At 44.6% G+C, this 13,216-nt stretch overlaps 1 protein-coding gene across 6 annotated transcripts in view; it reads right to left on the bottom strand.

Annotated features, from left to right (window-relative positions):
• RIPOR3 (RIPOR family member 3) overlaps positions 1-13,216 on the bottom strand; it is a 70,904-nt gene that overhangs the window by 7,907 nt on the left and 49,781 nt on the right. For all 6 annotated transcript variants that reach the window (XM_038369025.2, XM_038369030.2, XM_043495541.1 and 3 more), the window contains 5 exons: positions 10,572-10,701; positions 8,938-9,522; positions 6,810-6,949; positions 5,716-5,839; positions 1,043-1,178 (listed from right to left, as the gene is read on the bottom strand). In XM_038369025.2, the coding sequence (XP_038224953.1) occupies positions 1,043-1,178; positions 5,716-5,839; positions 6,810-6,949; positions 8,938-9,522; positions 10,572-10,701 (1,115 nt within the window). The remainder of the gene's footprint in view (positions 1-1,042; positions 1,179-5,715; positions 5,840-6,809; positions 6,950-8,937; positions 9,523-10,571; positions 10,702-13,216) is intronic.

The raw sequence follows: 13,216 nt of genomic DNA, 5'->3' as shown, positions 1-13,216 counted from the left end.
TTTACAACTTAATTTTATTGCCAATTTATTAAAGACTCACTGAGGACCTGATCCAAAGCCCACTAAAGTCAATGGGAGTCTTTCCATAAACTTCAGTGAGCTTTGGATTAGGTTCTACGCTCATACCAGCATGTAAGTGAGAGGTCTATCGTGCTCCTAGCTCATGCCTTTGCAGGGACATGGACTGTGCTCTACTAGGGATTCCCCTTCTCTAGCATCCTAAATTATCTCATTGGACCTTGATCAACCTATTAGGATTGTGGACAGCCTACGACAACATTTTGCAAGATAAAAGGGTCACATGGTAGGATGAGTGAAGACCTACAATCATAAAATCACCTTCATGTTCTAGAGGGCAAGTAAAAAAGCCCCTGCTCTTCTTCCCTAGGGCCTAATTCCTTCTCAAATCCAAATGTGAGGCCTAATCCAAAAGTCAACAGATAATGTTGATGTCCAAGGGCCAAATTTTTAAAGGCATTTAGGCACCTAAAAATACAAATATGCACCTAGCTTTGAAAATCCTACTGAACGCCTAACTGCACGTTTAGGTACCTAAACTGGCCTCAAATAATTACCCATTTTCCTTGAAGCCAAAGATTAGGATTTTCAAAAGTGCTCACTGTTGGCTTAACTCAGTGGGAGTTTTATTATCTATTTCAAAGGGAGTTGAGTTAAGCCAGTGTTGAGCACTTTTGAAAATCCTTCAAATGCAAAATTCAAAACACTTATGGCCCCCTGCATATGGGGTGGGGGAAGCCCCTTTACATGAAATACGCAAGCTCTATGGTTTACTTGGTACATACAGGGTCAAGTTAATTATTGCCTGAGGCAGCAATTCTAAAAACCCTTTCCTTTCTAACCAAGAAAGATCCGAGTCCCAGCTGTTAGGGTTTATAACCTATCCATAAAAGCTGCTTTGACTCAGAATTTATTTAAAAGCCTTCAGAATCAATTCCTGATTTGTCATACGAGGTGAGAGCCATATTACCTGGGCCTATCTGGTCTCCTACATATGCCTTGGCATCACATACACATTACTCACCCTCTTCAACAGAGGTGAAGCTCCGAGCTTCCAGAACACAAAGCTTTGAGACAGTTTCCAGCACTTGTTTCTGCCGTGACACTTCTTCCAGAAGGCTTTCCTGGACAATTCGGGCTATGTTTGGCAAAACCAGTTTCTGAAACAAAGTGTACTTTTCCTCAGTGGCTGAGATGAAGCATTAAGCAAACTGAAGAAGTGCTGAACCCCCTGACTTTAAGAGCTCAACTCTCCAACAGCCAGTGGGGAAGACAACTACCTCTCAAAGAAATCCCCTTTTCACATTGTGTCTTGGATGAGATGGAAATAGGAGACAGACTTGTTGAAAGTCTGTGGGTAAGAATAAAAGGGGTAAAAATCAAGAGTGATGTCATAGTAGGGTCTACTACAGACCATCTAACCAGGAAGAAGAGGTGCATGAGGCTTTTTTTAAACAACTAACAAAATCATCCAAAGCACAGGATTCAGTGGTGATGGGGGACTTCAACTACCCAGATATCTGTTGGGAAAATAACACAGCAGGGCATTATCCAACAAGTTCTTAGAATGTACTGGAGACAATTTTTTATTTCAGAAGGTGGAGAAAGTTACTAGGGGAGAGGCTGTTCTAGATTTGATTTTGACAAACAGGGAGGAACTGGTTGAGAATTTGAAAGTGGAAGGCAGCATAGGTGAAAACGATCATGAATGGTAGAGTTCATGATTCTAAGGAACGATAAGAGGGGAAACAGCATAATAAAGAAGGCAGACTTTAGCAAACTCAGGGAGTTGATAGGCATGATTCCCATGGGAAGCAAGTCTAAGGGGAAAAAAACAGTTCAAGAGAGTTGACAGTTTTTCAAAGAAACATTATTAAGGACACAAGAGCAAACTATCCCACGGCGTAGGAAAGATAGGAAGTATGGCAACAGACCCCTCTGGTTTAACCAGCAGACTTACAATAATCTGAAACTCAAAAAAAAAAGAAAGTCCTACCAAAAGTGGAAACTAGGTCAAATTAAAAAGGATGAATATAAACAAACAACACAAATATGTAGACACAAAATTAGAAAGGCCAAGGCACAAAACAAGATTAAACTAGCTAGAGACATAGAGGGTAACATACTACAAATACATTAGAAGCAAGAGGAAGACCAAGGATAGGATAGACCCATTACTCAAAGGTGGGAGGGGGAACAAGAAAATGTGGAAATGGCAGAAATGCTAAATGATCTGTTTGTTTCAGTTTTCATCAAAAAGTTTTGTTAGACATCCAATTGCTACTTAGTGAATGCTGAGGTAGCATCAGAGGCTAAAATAGGGAAAAAACAAGCTAAAAATTACATAAAGTTAGATGTCTTCAAGTTACCAGGGCCTGATGAAATCCATCCTAGAGTACTCAAGGAGCTGACTGAGGAGATATCTGAGCCATTAGTGATTATCTTCAAAAAGTCATCGAAGATGGGAGAGATTCCAGAGGACTGGAAAAGGGCAAATATAGTGCCAATCTATAAAAAGGGAAATAAGGACAACCCAGGGATTTACAGACCACTTAGCTTTACTTCAGTTCCTGGAAAGATAAGGGAGCAAATAATCAGTGAACACCTAGAAGATAGTAAGGTGATAAGTAACAGTCAGCATGGATTTGTCAAGAAGAAGTTGTGTCAAACCAACCTAATAGCTTTCTTTGATAGGATAATAAGCCTAAGCCTTGTGGCTAGAGGAGACGCGGTAGATGTGGTATATCTTGACTTTAGTAAGGTTTTTGATACGGTCTCTCATGACTTGCTCATAAACAAACTAGGGAAATACAAGCTAGATGGAGCTACTATAAGATGGATGCATAACTGGTTGGAAAACTGTTCCCAGACAGTAGTTATCAGTAGATCACAGTCAAGCTGGAAGCACATATTAAGTGGGGTCCCGCAGGAATCGGTGCTGGGTCCAGTTCTGTTCAATATCTTCATCAATGATTTAGAGAATAGCTTAGAAAGTACACTTATAAAGTCTGCGGATTACACCAAGCTGGGAGGGATTGTAAGTCCTTTGGAGGATAGGATTAAAATTAAAAATGATCTGGACCAACTGGAGAACTGGTCAGAAGTAAATAGGATGAAATTCAATAAGGAGAAATGCAGAGCACGCCACTTAGGAAGGGACAATCAATCAGTTGCACACATACAGAATGGAAAATGGCTACCTAGGCAGGAGTACTGTGGAAAGGGATTTGCAGAGTCATAGAGGATCACAAACTAAATGAGAGTCAACAGTGTAACACTGTTGGAAAAAAAAAAAAAAAAAAAACCACCCATCATTCTGGGATGTATTCGCAGGAGTGTTGTAAGCAAGACACAAGCAGCAATTCTTCTGCTATACTCCATGCTAATTAGGCCTCAACTGGAGTATTGTGTCCAGTTCTGGGCACCGCATTTCAGGAAAAATGTGGACACATTGGAGAAAGTCCAGAGAAGAACAACACAAATGATTAAAGGTCTAGAAAACATTACCTATGAGGGAAGATTGAAAAAATTGTGTTTGTTTAGTCTGGAAAAGAGAAGACTGAGAGGGAACATGATAACAGTTTTCAAGTATGTAAAAGATTGTTATAAGGAAGAGGGAGAAAAATTGTTCTCATTAACCTCTACAGATAGGACAAGAAGCAATGGGCTTAAAGTGCAGCAAGGGTGGGATAGATTTAGAGTGACCATGCATCCTGTTTTGGCCGGGACAGTCCCCTTCTTAAGCCTTGTCCTGGCCGTCCCGACTTTTTTGGCAAAATTGGGCATTTGTCCAGTTTGCTCTTGCCAACTGATCATCATTTGGCAAGAGGAAACTGGACACATGTCCAGTTTTGCCAAAAAGAAATGGGTTGTGACCCCTAGCGGGGCACAGAGGAACATGCTTGGGGGAAAGCGGAAATGCCAGCCCCATGCAGGAGGGAGGGCTCAGGACAGCGTCTTGGGCCAGGTAAGTCCCACGTGGGTGGGTGGCAGGGGGGCTTGGGCTGCCCCATGCCTGAGGGGAGAGGAGGGCCTCAGGCTGGCCCCATGGGGCGTCCCATTTTTCCTTTGGGAAAATATAGTCACCCTAGTTAGGTTGGACATTAGGAAAAACTTCCTAACTGTCAGGGTAGTTAAGTACTGGAATAAATTGCCTAGGGAGGTTGTGGAATCTCCATCATTGGAGATTTTTAAGAGCAGGTTAGACAAATACCTATTGGGGATGGTCTCGATAATACTTAGTCCTGCCCTGAGTGCAAGGGACTGGACTAGATGACCTCTTGAAGGTCCCTTCCAGTCCTATGATTCTATGATTACATTTTGCATCTCTCCCTGAACTGGAAAGTCTTCTCTTCCCATCTGAAACGGTTATAACATTGCTGTACATGGTTCAATAGCGGCCCGAGGTTGATATATTGTACTGATGCGTGGTGTAATCCTCGTAGAAAGCCTTTTGTGCTTCAGGGCCTGATCCTAGCTGATGCTGAGCACCCACTGCTCCTAGTGAAATGAATAGGGATTGTGGCTGTTCAGCCCCTGAGTCCCAGAGGTGTTCTAGAGCAGATGTTCTCAGCCTTTTTCTTTCTGAGGCCCCCCCAACATGCTACAAAGACTCCACAGCCCACCTGTGCCTAACAACTGGTTTTCTGCATATAAAAGCCAGAGTCAGCGTTAGGGGGTAGCAAGCAGGGCAATTGCCTGGGACCCCACATCACAGGGGCCCCCACTAAGATACCTTGCTCAGTCTTCAGCTTCAGTCCTGGGTGGGGCTTCGGATTTCTGGGCCCCAGCGAGTCTAATGCTGGCACTGTTCTAGAGAAATCATCATTACTTACCCTGGATACTGGCTATTTTATTCCAGAGATACCAAATTTTCTCTCTGAAAAACTGATCATTTGCCAATCAATATGCAGTTCAATCCAAACCCATCCTACTTCATTCATAGCCAGCTCACCATGCATAAGTCTGCTGAGTGGAGAGCTATTAATTCCTACTCCAGCAAAAAAGGTCCAGTTTTGCAGAAGATGTTTATGCCCAACTGATTTCGCTTTACATAGGTCTGTGCATTGTAGTTTGAAAATCTGGCTCAAGTGATCTGCATTTCCATTCTTAGTCATTCCACTTTATAACATAACCTCATAAATCGCCAGTTCTGTCTTTTCTTGGTGGTTATAAATGATGACCCAGATCCTCAACTATGGCCATGGAGTGCACAGTGCAACTCAGGAATGGGGGAAAAGATGGGTGTTGCATTCCCTGATCCTGCACCAACTGAGTGAAGGACTGGTTTCCAGCATAAATCAGGGTAGCCTGAAGCCTGCCTTATACTTGCCTTAAACTAGCCTGAAGGCTGCCCTTGGATGTGAGAGGCAAATAGAGCAGCAAGTGCTGGGGCAGAAGTACGTCCCAGCCATGCCAGCTTTCACTCCAACCATGTCCCAGCCATGCCAGCTTTCACTCCAGCCATGCCAGCTTTCACTCCAGCCATTTCACCAACAGCCAGAGAAGAAGGGTCTGGCATAGAAACCATTACTCCCACACTATGCTACCAGATAATTCTGTGCTTGGGGGATTCTCATAGGGCTGGCTATGTCAGCTTTGTGCCTGTTGCACAATGCAAAGTGCCTGCACTGCATCCCAGGATCTGGGCCAGTATCAATCCACTGCAAATGGGTTCATCCATACGCCATTACTTACCTGCAAGAGAGCTTTGCACAACTGCAGATGAACTATCAGAAGTTTGTCTAAATCATCATTCCCTGTGGTTAAATCTTTCGTTTCTGTTTTCCTGTCATAGCCCAGTATGTTGTCATTGTAAGTGCTGTTAGAGAAGTTCAGAAAGGGGAACAAGTAGTTAAGGTTAACCAGGCATTGTGTGCAGTGAAGCAGAAGGATCTAAAACACCAAGAAAAAATTAAAAGTTGTTTAAAAACCCACAAGGCACCTCTAGCCATTAACTCCTATATCTTCAACAAATGAATGTGAAAGTTTCTCTTCCTGTCTTCTCAATAATAATCCCCAAACTCACCAAAGTGGTCACCACTTTTGAAAAATAACTGCTGCTCTATAGGAGCAGTAAGCCTGTTAACAATCTTGGTTGTGTGTAAACTTCCTACAAAGGTGAAGTTGGGGATTTAAATCTCTAATTCTCATGTCAGGAAGGCAACAGTATGTCAGCTAATCCTGTGACCTCGTTTTTGTGCGGACCACCATCCAAACAGGACACTGCCATCGATAATGTGTGTTGTCTGGCTGGCCCGTTTGGAATGACGTATTGCAAAAGCAAAATAAAAACATCTTGTTCTCTAGCAACTCCAACTCAAGGATGCTCTACAGTCTGGTCTATCTGGGGCTACTCAGCACCTCTCAGGATCAGGCCCACAACCCCAAAGGGTAAGTTTGAGTGTTTTGAGCAAGGGTCACAAATATGAAACAGAACCCAGTAGAAGAGACCTGTGAGCTGCTCCTGGCCTGTTCCCCTTCATACCCATACATCTGTTTTCTGAAGGCTAGTTTTAAATATCCCAACTATCCCATTCTTCAGCCTAGAAGGAGGAAGGCTTTTCCAGATATTCAGCCTAAACATTCCTGAATTTCAACCCATTTATTGCTCTGAGTTGTAAGTTTCTTAGTATCCTAAACAATTCCTCTCTCTCCTGGGTATCCACACCCTGGACACCAACCTCCCCCCACTACACAGTCATTGCCTAACTGAGTTCAGTGTATTTAACTCCTTATCTTCCTCTTGTCAATCCCTCCAGCCCCTCAGTGGGATGCACTGGTCTGCTCACCTGGTACTGTCTGTCCTTATGCTTCCAAATAAGGAAAGCTCATCAGCACTGCAGTCAGTGTTTAAAAAGTCAAAACTTTCCAGCACCATCTCCACCATCAGACTCTCCATGGATGAATGTTTTTGATGAGGCATCTTCAGCTGTTGATAGGTAGGAAATAAACTATTGTTCTTTGCAAGGATCCTGGTCCCCCCCGGTACCCCCCTCCAGCAGTTCACCCATACTGATCTACAAATCACCATCTATTCAACCACAGGACAGTTTGCTCCCATCAGCTCATCCACAACACACCAGAAGAGCTGGTCCTTTCACACATACAAAGCACTTCAGCCACATCGCCCCCACCCTGAAACCGATTTGCCAATTCATTTCAGGAACTAGTTCAAAAGGTTTATCCAGTTTTAAAATTCTCCTTGGGTTTCCTACAACCTCACCTGTGTGAGTGTAAGACCCTCCTTCTCTGCAGATCCTGCCATTTGGTACAACTTTCCTGTTTTTCTCCTTCTTAAGATCTAGAGCTATCAGTTTTATATGCCACCCATCACTATAGTATCTGAGCACCTTCAATAGCGTGCTCCTACCCCTTTGTGGCGTGTCTGGCATTTCTCCCCTTTCTCTGCTTGGGGTAGAAGTTTTGGGAAAGGGGTTGGGTTGGGTTGGGGAGAGGTATTTATGTTTTTTTAATTTTCCTGAGGGCTAAGGATTTAGGAGTAGAAAGCAGCGTCAGTGACATTCTTATCTCAGATCTAGCTTAAATCCTACAGTGCCTTCTCTCTCTTGCCTACACACAGGGCCTCATGTATTCCACAGCTGTGGGACTACAAGTGCAATCCATCCTTTGCCACAAAGTTGTGCTCCAGAATCTTTCATGTAGGAGGAAAAATGTTTCTAGTCTCATATGGTTGTGAAGATATCCGTAAACATATGGGTGGCAGGTATAATAGCCACTGCCGTGGGATGCCATTTGTGGGTTTTTACTTATTATTACGTGTCATGCAGGTTCTGGGGCAGCTGAGGCTGTATCTGCTATTCAGCTTCCGGGTTCCTCAGTAATCTCCCTGGACTCCAGAGATGGACAGCTGTGGGAGGCACACAGCCTTTACCATTCTCTGGCCAGCGACGGGCTGCTCAGGGGCTCAGGTTGGTCGGCCAGTACAGCCCAGGCGAGCCTAGGGCTGCTCGGGCTGGCTTGGCTAGGACAGCTCAGGCCGGTTCAGAGCTCGGGGCTGCTTGGGCTGGTCCACAGCTCAGGTAGGGCAGCCGGCACAGCTGGGGCAGCCACAGGAGGTGGGAGCGGGGGGCTCAGGGCTCTGCTGAGGGGAGACAGGAAGGGGCCTTGTGCAGAAGGATTGGGGCCAGGGGCTAGCCTCTCCTAAGGGAGTGCCCACCAGCAGCCCATGCTTAAACAGAAACTGAGTTTTAATCTGAATAACTGTCATCTTTCTGAGGGTGCAGAAGCCCTTAAACATTAGCTCTGATGGACTGACCCATTCATCAAGGGGGTGTTCACTCCGAAACTTATAGATGACAACATACATGCCAACATTGTCAACAATTTCACTGCTGATCATTTTAGCAGGGAAAAAAAAAAAAAAACCATGAAATGTGTTTCCTCTAATCCCAGACTGTATCATCAGAATTTAATATAAAAATAAAACACCGTGGCTAATATCTTGATTGCCTTATTAATCTTCTTGAGTTTTTTTTCCCCATTAAACCCTCCATCTAACTGGAATGAATGTGGAATCCCACACCAGTGTCCCACAATGCAGGGACCTTACTACAGAATTTAGGTCCAGTTTGGCTCAGGGCCTTGATTATACTCTGCTTTCTAATTTCTCCTTCCCTCTGTTATTCAGCTCTGCAAAGCATGTTGGGATAAAGTACATGAGAGATGTTACACAGACTGAAATGTTGTTGCACTTAGCTAGCTCTCTTGACTTCCAGCCATATCTGAGAAATGCCTGAGCTCTGATGGTCAAACCAACATTTTGGGAATGTGCCACTGAAAATTTTGAAGTCACCGATACTCCATCATGTGGTTTTGAGCCTTTTAGAATAGTAAGAGGAAAAATGATGAACAGCAAAAACTACAGCTTATTGCACAAAGGTGAAAATAACACCACACCTTTAATTTGTCCCTGATGCATAAAACTTGGTACTCCAATTCCTCCAATTCGGTTTGCCCTGGATTCTGTGACTTCAGCAAATTTAACACTTCTTGAAGGAGTTTCTCAATTACTTTGGCACTTCCAGCTGGTTTTATGTCATCTTCAGTGTTCAATCTTTTCCGACCAACAGACAGGACATTTTCTTGTTCCACTGGCTGGTGACTCCAGTGCTGGCTGATGGAATCTCTGCCATCTTTGCTAATGTCCCTTGGGTTGGATGGGTTATTTGGAGTTCCATCCATGGTGGGTGTCTCTTTCAGGATATCTAGAGTTGTGTGGTTTGGAGACTTGTGTTGTCTTCCTTCTGCACAGGTGTCCTGTACAAGAACCAATGGCAGAGTCCTGTGGTCTGAAGCTGGAGTCACATTTCTGGTTTCTGTTCCTTTCTGATCCTGGAAGCTGAATGAGTCAGTCTCTGCAGAGCTGTGGTTGTTATTCCTTAGATGCACATCAAAGTCACAGTCAGCCAAGTAGCTCAGTATGCAGGGGGCTCGCGCCTCATCGTTTATGCCACCTTGGTTCACTCGTTGCTGCGAAACAGACTGCAACAAACAGGGTCAAGTGTAAGTACAGGTACTTGATACATACAAGATTTACCCAGAGATGGAAAGTCTCAGCCTTGCCCTTCTGCAGAGATTTGGGATGACAGACAGCTATAATAGCCAGAGAAACCTCTGAGCCCCTGCAGACCAGAGCAGGAGGACCTGTCAGGGCAAGCCATGCACAGGTCCAATATTTACATTGATCTCGCCTCAGGGAAGAGCTGAAGATAGGCAGAAATAACTCCATATTTAAAGAACTTTAAACTGAATGTTAAAAAAATAGTGTAAGATGCCACTGTCTGTCACATTTTTCATTCCAAAGGGACCTTAACAAATCGGTTCTAACCCCCCTTCAGCCCAATACAATAGGATATTAAATTGGCTGGAAAACATTTTCATGATTAGTTATTAATAAATACAGCACACACATTAAATAACGACATAGCCCCATAATGCCATTGTTTGCAGAAGACCTATCTACAAGCAATGTTTTGTACTCCCTCTGCTGGCTTGGCAGGAGCACACAAACCTGACTACCAGGCTGATATGGGACCTGTCTTGAGGTTAGGGGAGTGTACGCACACCATGCCTTTGCTACATATTGCCTGTGCTATTAAGAGGCAGGAACATATGGAACAAAGCAGCAACACTAAGTGTAAATTCTGTTTGAAACACAGGAGATTCTCTGGTCCAACTGAACTGCACTTGGCACTAGACTGGGGAGAGAAGGGGATGCTTTACACTCCACCTTTAAGCCACCACTATGGCTCACTGCTCCTGGGACTGGCCAGTTCCCAGTGTAGATTGCTCTAATTTATGCCTGACTGCACATGGGGAATATTTGGCAGGAAAAAATGTTTGCATTTCAAGATTCTAAAATAGGACTGAAAACAACAGGTATTAAATTAAAAAAATAAAACACCCCATAATGATCTCCATACTGCCCTGTGTCTGTGGTCTATCCAATTCTCTTCTGCAACAATCTGATGCCCTACACACAGCTCCAGCTCACTGTTTGTGCAGTGTTTTACGTCCCCCATCATACTTACGAGATAATATTTCTCCCTGAAGCTTGGAGTGTTTGGCGGAGTCCAGTTGTATAAAGAGCTTTTCCTACTACCCAGAGAAAACTTGGCAGTAGTTCCAGGGGACAGAAACAGCTTCTCTGTGTCAAATGGGCTATGAGCAGGGAATACAAAAGGGTAAGTGTTATCAAAGGCCAGGAAGCATTTAGATATTTAGCAACAGGAATAGCCACTGGGATTTGAGCCTCGTAGCATCATTCTGGTCCCTGAAGTTTATTAACTAATACTCAGCTCTAGGATAAAAGAAGAGGGAGGCAAGCGGCCCCTCTGACTTATTTCCTTGACATCTGAGCTGCAAGAGGGAGAGAGTGGGGCATCATCCTTTTGCATGGAGAGAAGTACTGACAAACCTCATCCTTCAGGCATGGCGATCACAGCAGAGCCTAAGCAATGCAGAGCAATCTGAGCTGACTTCTCTCCCAGAATCAGATCAGAGTCTGATGAGAGCTCCCTCTCTTTCTGTGGGGTCTTATATCCCACACAGTAGTTGCCCAGCTATGGCCCATGAATGGCAGGGTGCTTGGAGAATGGTATATTGGCTGCATGGTGCTCCAGAAATGGGCGGGGGATATTAAATGAAGCATAAAAGGAGTGTGTAACTAACTTTTTCCACAAAGGACAAAACACTATAACTTGAAAAGCCAGTAAAAAGGTATTAAATACAGTCTTAATCCTACATACACTTAGACACAATGGCTGTAGTTGCCACAGGGATGTTATGTCATTGTGCATGGCAGGAGATACAGTTCATGCAATTGTGGCTGGGAAGGGAGCTTCCACACATCTGTCCCTATAAGATGCTGTCTGTGCTGTAAAGAGTCCAACAACCCTTATTCTAAGCACTTGCCAATTATCCTCAACGCTCCAGAGAAGATCACTACTCTTCCCCTTTCCAGCAGATGCATGTGCTGGGAACTCTTTCCTCAGAGAGGAACCCTAAGCCAAAGCTGTGTGAACCTTCACCCACAATGCATTCCAACGCAGAGGAAAATTCAAGAACTCCCCCTTTCTTGATAGAGCTAGGGCACTTTTAATTAAATTTGTTCCCCTCTCAGGTGTACTTTTGTGCACAAGGGGAATGTATCATTCGTATTATCTCTGATCCCACAGGCAATATTTTAAATGAAGGCCAACCACAAAGCTAAGGTGTCTGCCCTCAACTGGAGCCCCTGGGAGTTCTGAAACGATCCAAACAATAGTGGGCACAAATTAGTTCCATGGAGACTTTTGCCCTCAATTCAAAGCCAAGTTCTATTTCCCTTTTATTGCAAGGGAGGAAAGCTGACTATAAACATTTCAGGCACAGACAGCAGTATCCCTCATTAGAACATGCTGTTGTCATCCCACCATGGAAGTATCACTATCACAGTGTCAGCCTAATGCATGTCAATTAGCTAAATTAACCAGTGTCACGCAGCTGGAGTTTGTCAAACAGGCCAGTTCTATGGAGCCAGATTAGCAGCCATCTGTACTTTCTCATTTTGCAGCAAAATAACTAAATCGGGTATCTGACAGCAAGAGCACTTTATCCAGAGAACGTCATGGACTTACTGACAGAGGCAAATTGCTTTCATCTATGGCATTTTGTTCTTAGGAGGAGGATGGCTGGGGCTGGGGCATCCTTTTGTTTAAGACTTTCAGTTTTAGTTTTTAATACAGCAACAAAGCAGTAAAAATAAAGAATACAGAGTAAAGATATAATGATTTCAACCTAAGGCCATTCTCCTCCTGTGAGGAGATTGATATAATCCTATAGTAAAGAAAAAAAGATTAAGGGTATGTTTACACTGCACATTAAGACCAGGCTCTGACTCAGATTTAAGCCCAGCCCCCCTTCGTCTACACACAAATCAGTCGGACTCAGGTTAGCAAGAACTTGGGTCCTAGGATCCTGCTAGGGGGTTACGTCAGAGCCCAAGTCCTGCTGTGACTTGGGTCCAAGCCCTGTCATATTGCAGTATTGACACAGCTCAAGCTACAGATCTGAGTCAGAGGGTCTTCTTAGCGCAGTATGGACACATTAGCATGGCTGAGAGACCCAGGTCCTGTAAGTGTAAACCCAGCTTTACAATGCACTGTGGATTCTCAAGCACAGACTTGGAAACACCGGGTCCATAAGGCTGGGTCATACAGGCCCAGGTTTAATGTGCAGTGTAGACGTATGCCTTTATGGAGTACATCTCAGGGTATCAGCCAGAAAACACTGTGAAGTACAGAGATGAATTGATGACATGGCTCATGTGAGGGAGAGGGAATGACCATGATACTGAATGGGAGAGAATGGGAGCTGCTCAGCCATGAGCCGGGCCAGACCAGGGGCAGGCAAACTTTTTGGCCTGAGGGCCACATCGGGTTTCCAAAATTGGATGGAGGCTGTGTCTCCCCAAACAGCCATGCATGGCCTGGCACACACCTCTTATCTAACCCCCCCCCCCCCCCCGGACACCTGCCCCATCCACCACTCTCTGCTCCCTCACCACCCCCACCCCTGACTGCCCCCTGCTTCCCCATCTAACCCCCCCTCTCATTCCTGACTGACCCCCTGGGACCCCTGCCCCCATTCAACCCCCGTTTCCTGCCCTTTGACTGCCCCAACCCCTATCCAAACC

The sequence above is a fragment of the Dermochelys coriacea genome, chromosome 13, assembly GCF_009764565.3.
Source record: "Dermochelys coriacea isolate rDerCor1 chromosome 13, rDerCor1.pri.v4, whole genome shotgun sequence".
Lineage (NCBI taxonomy): Eukaryota > Metazoa > Chordata > Testudines > Dermochelyidae > Dermochelys > Dermochelys coriacea.
This window is presented reverse-complemented; position numbering and strand designations above follow the sequence as displayed.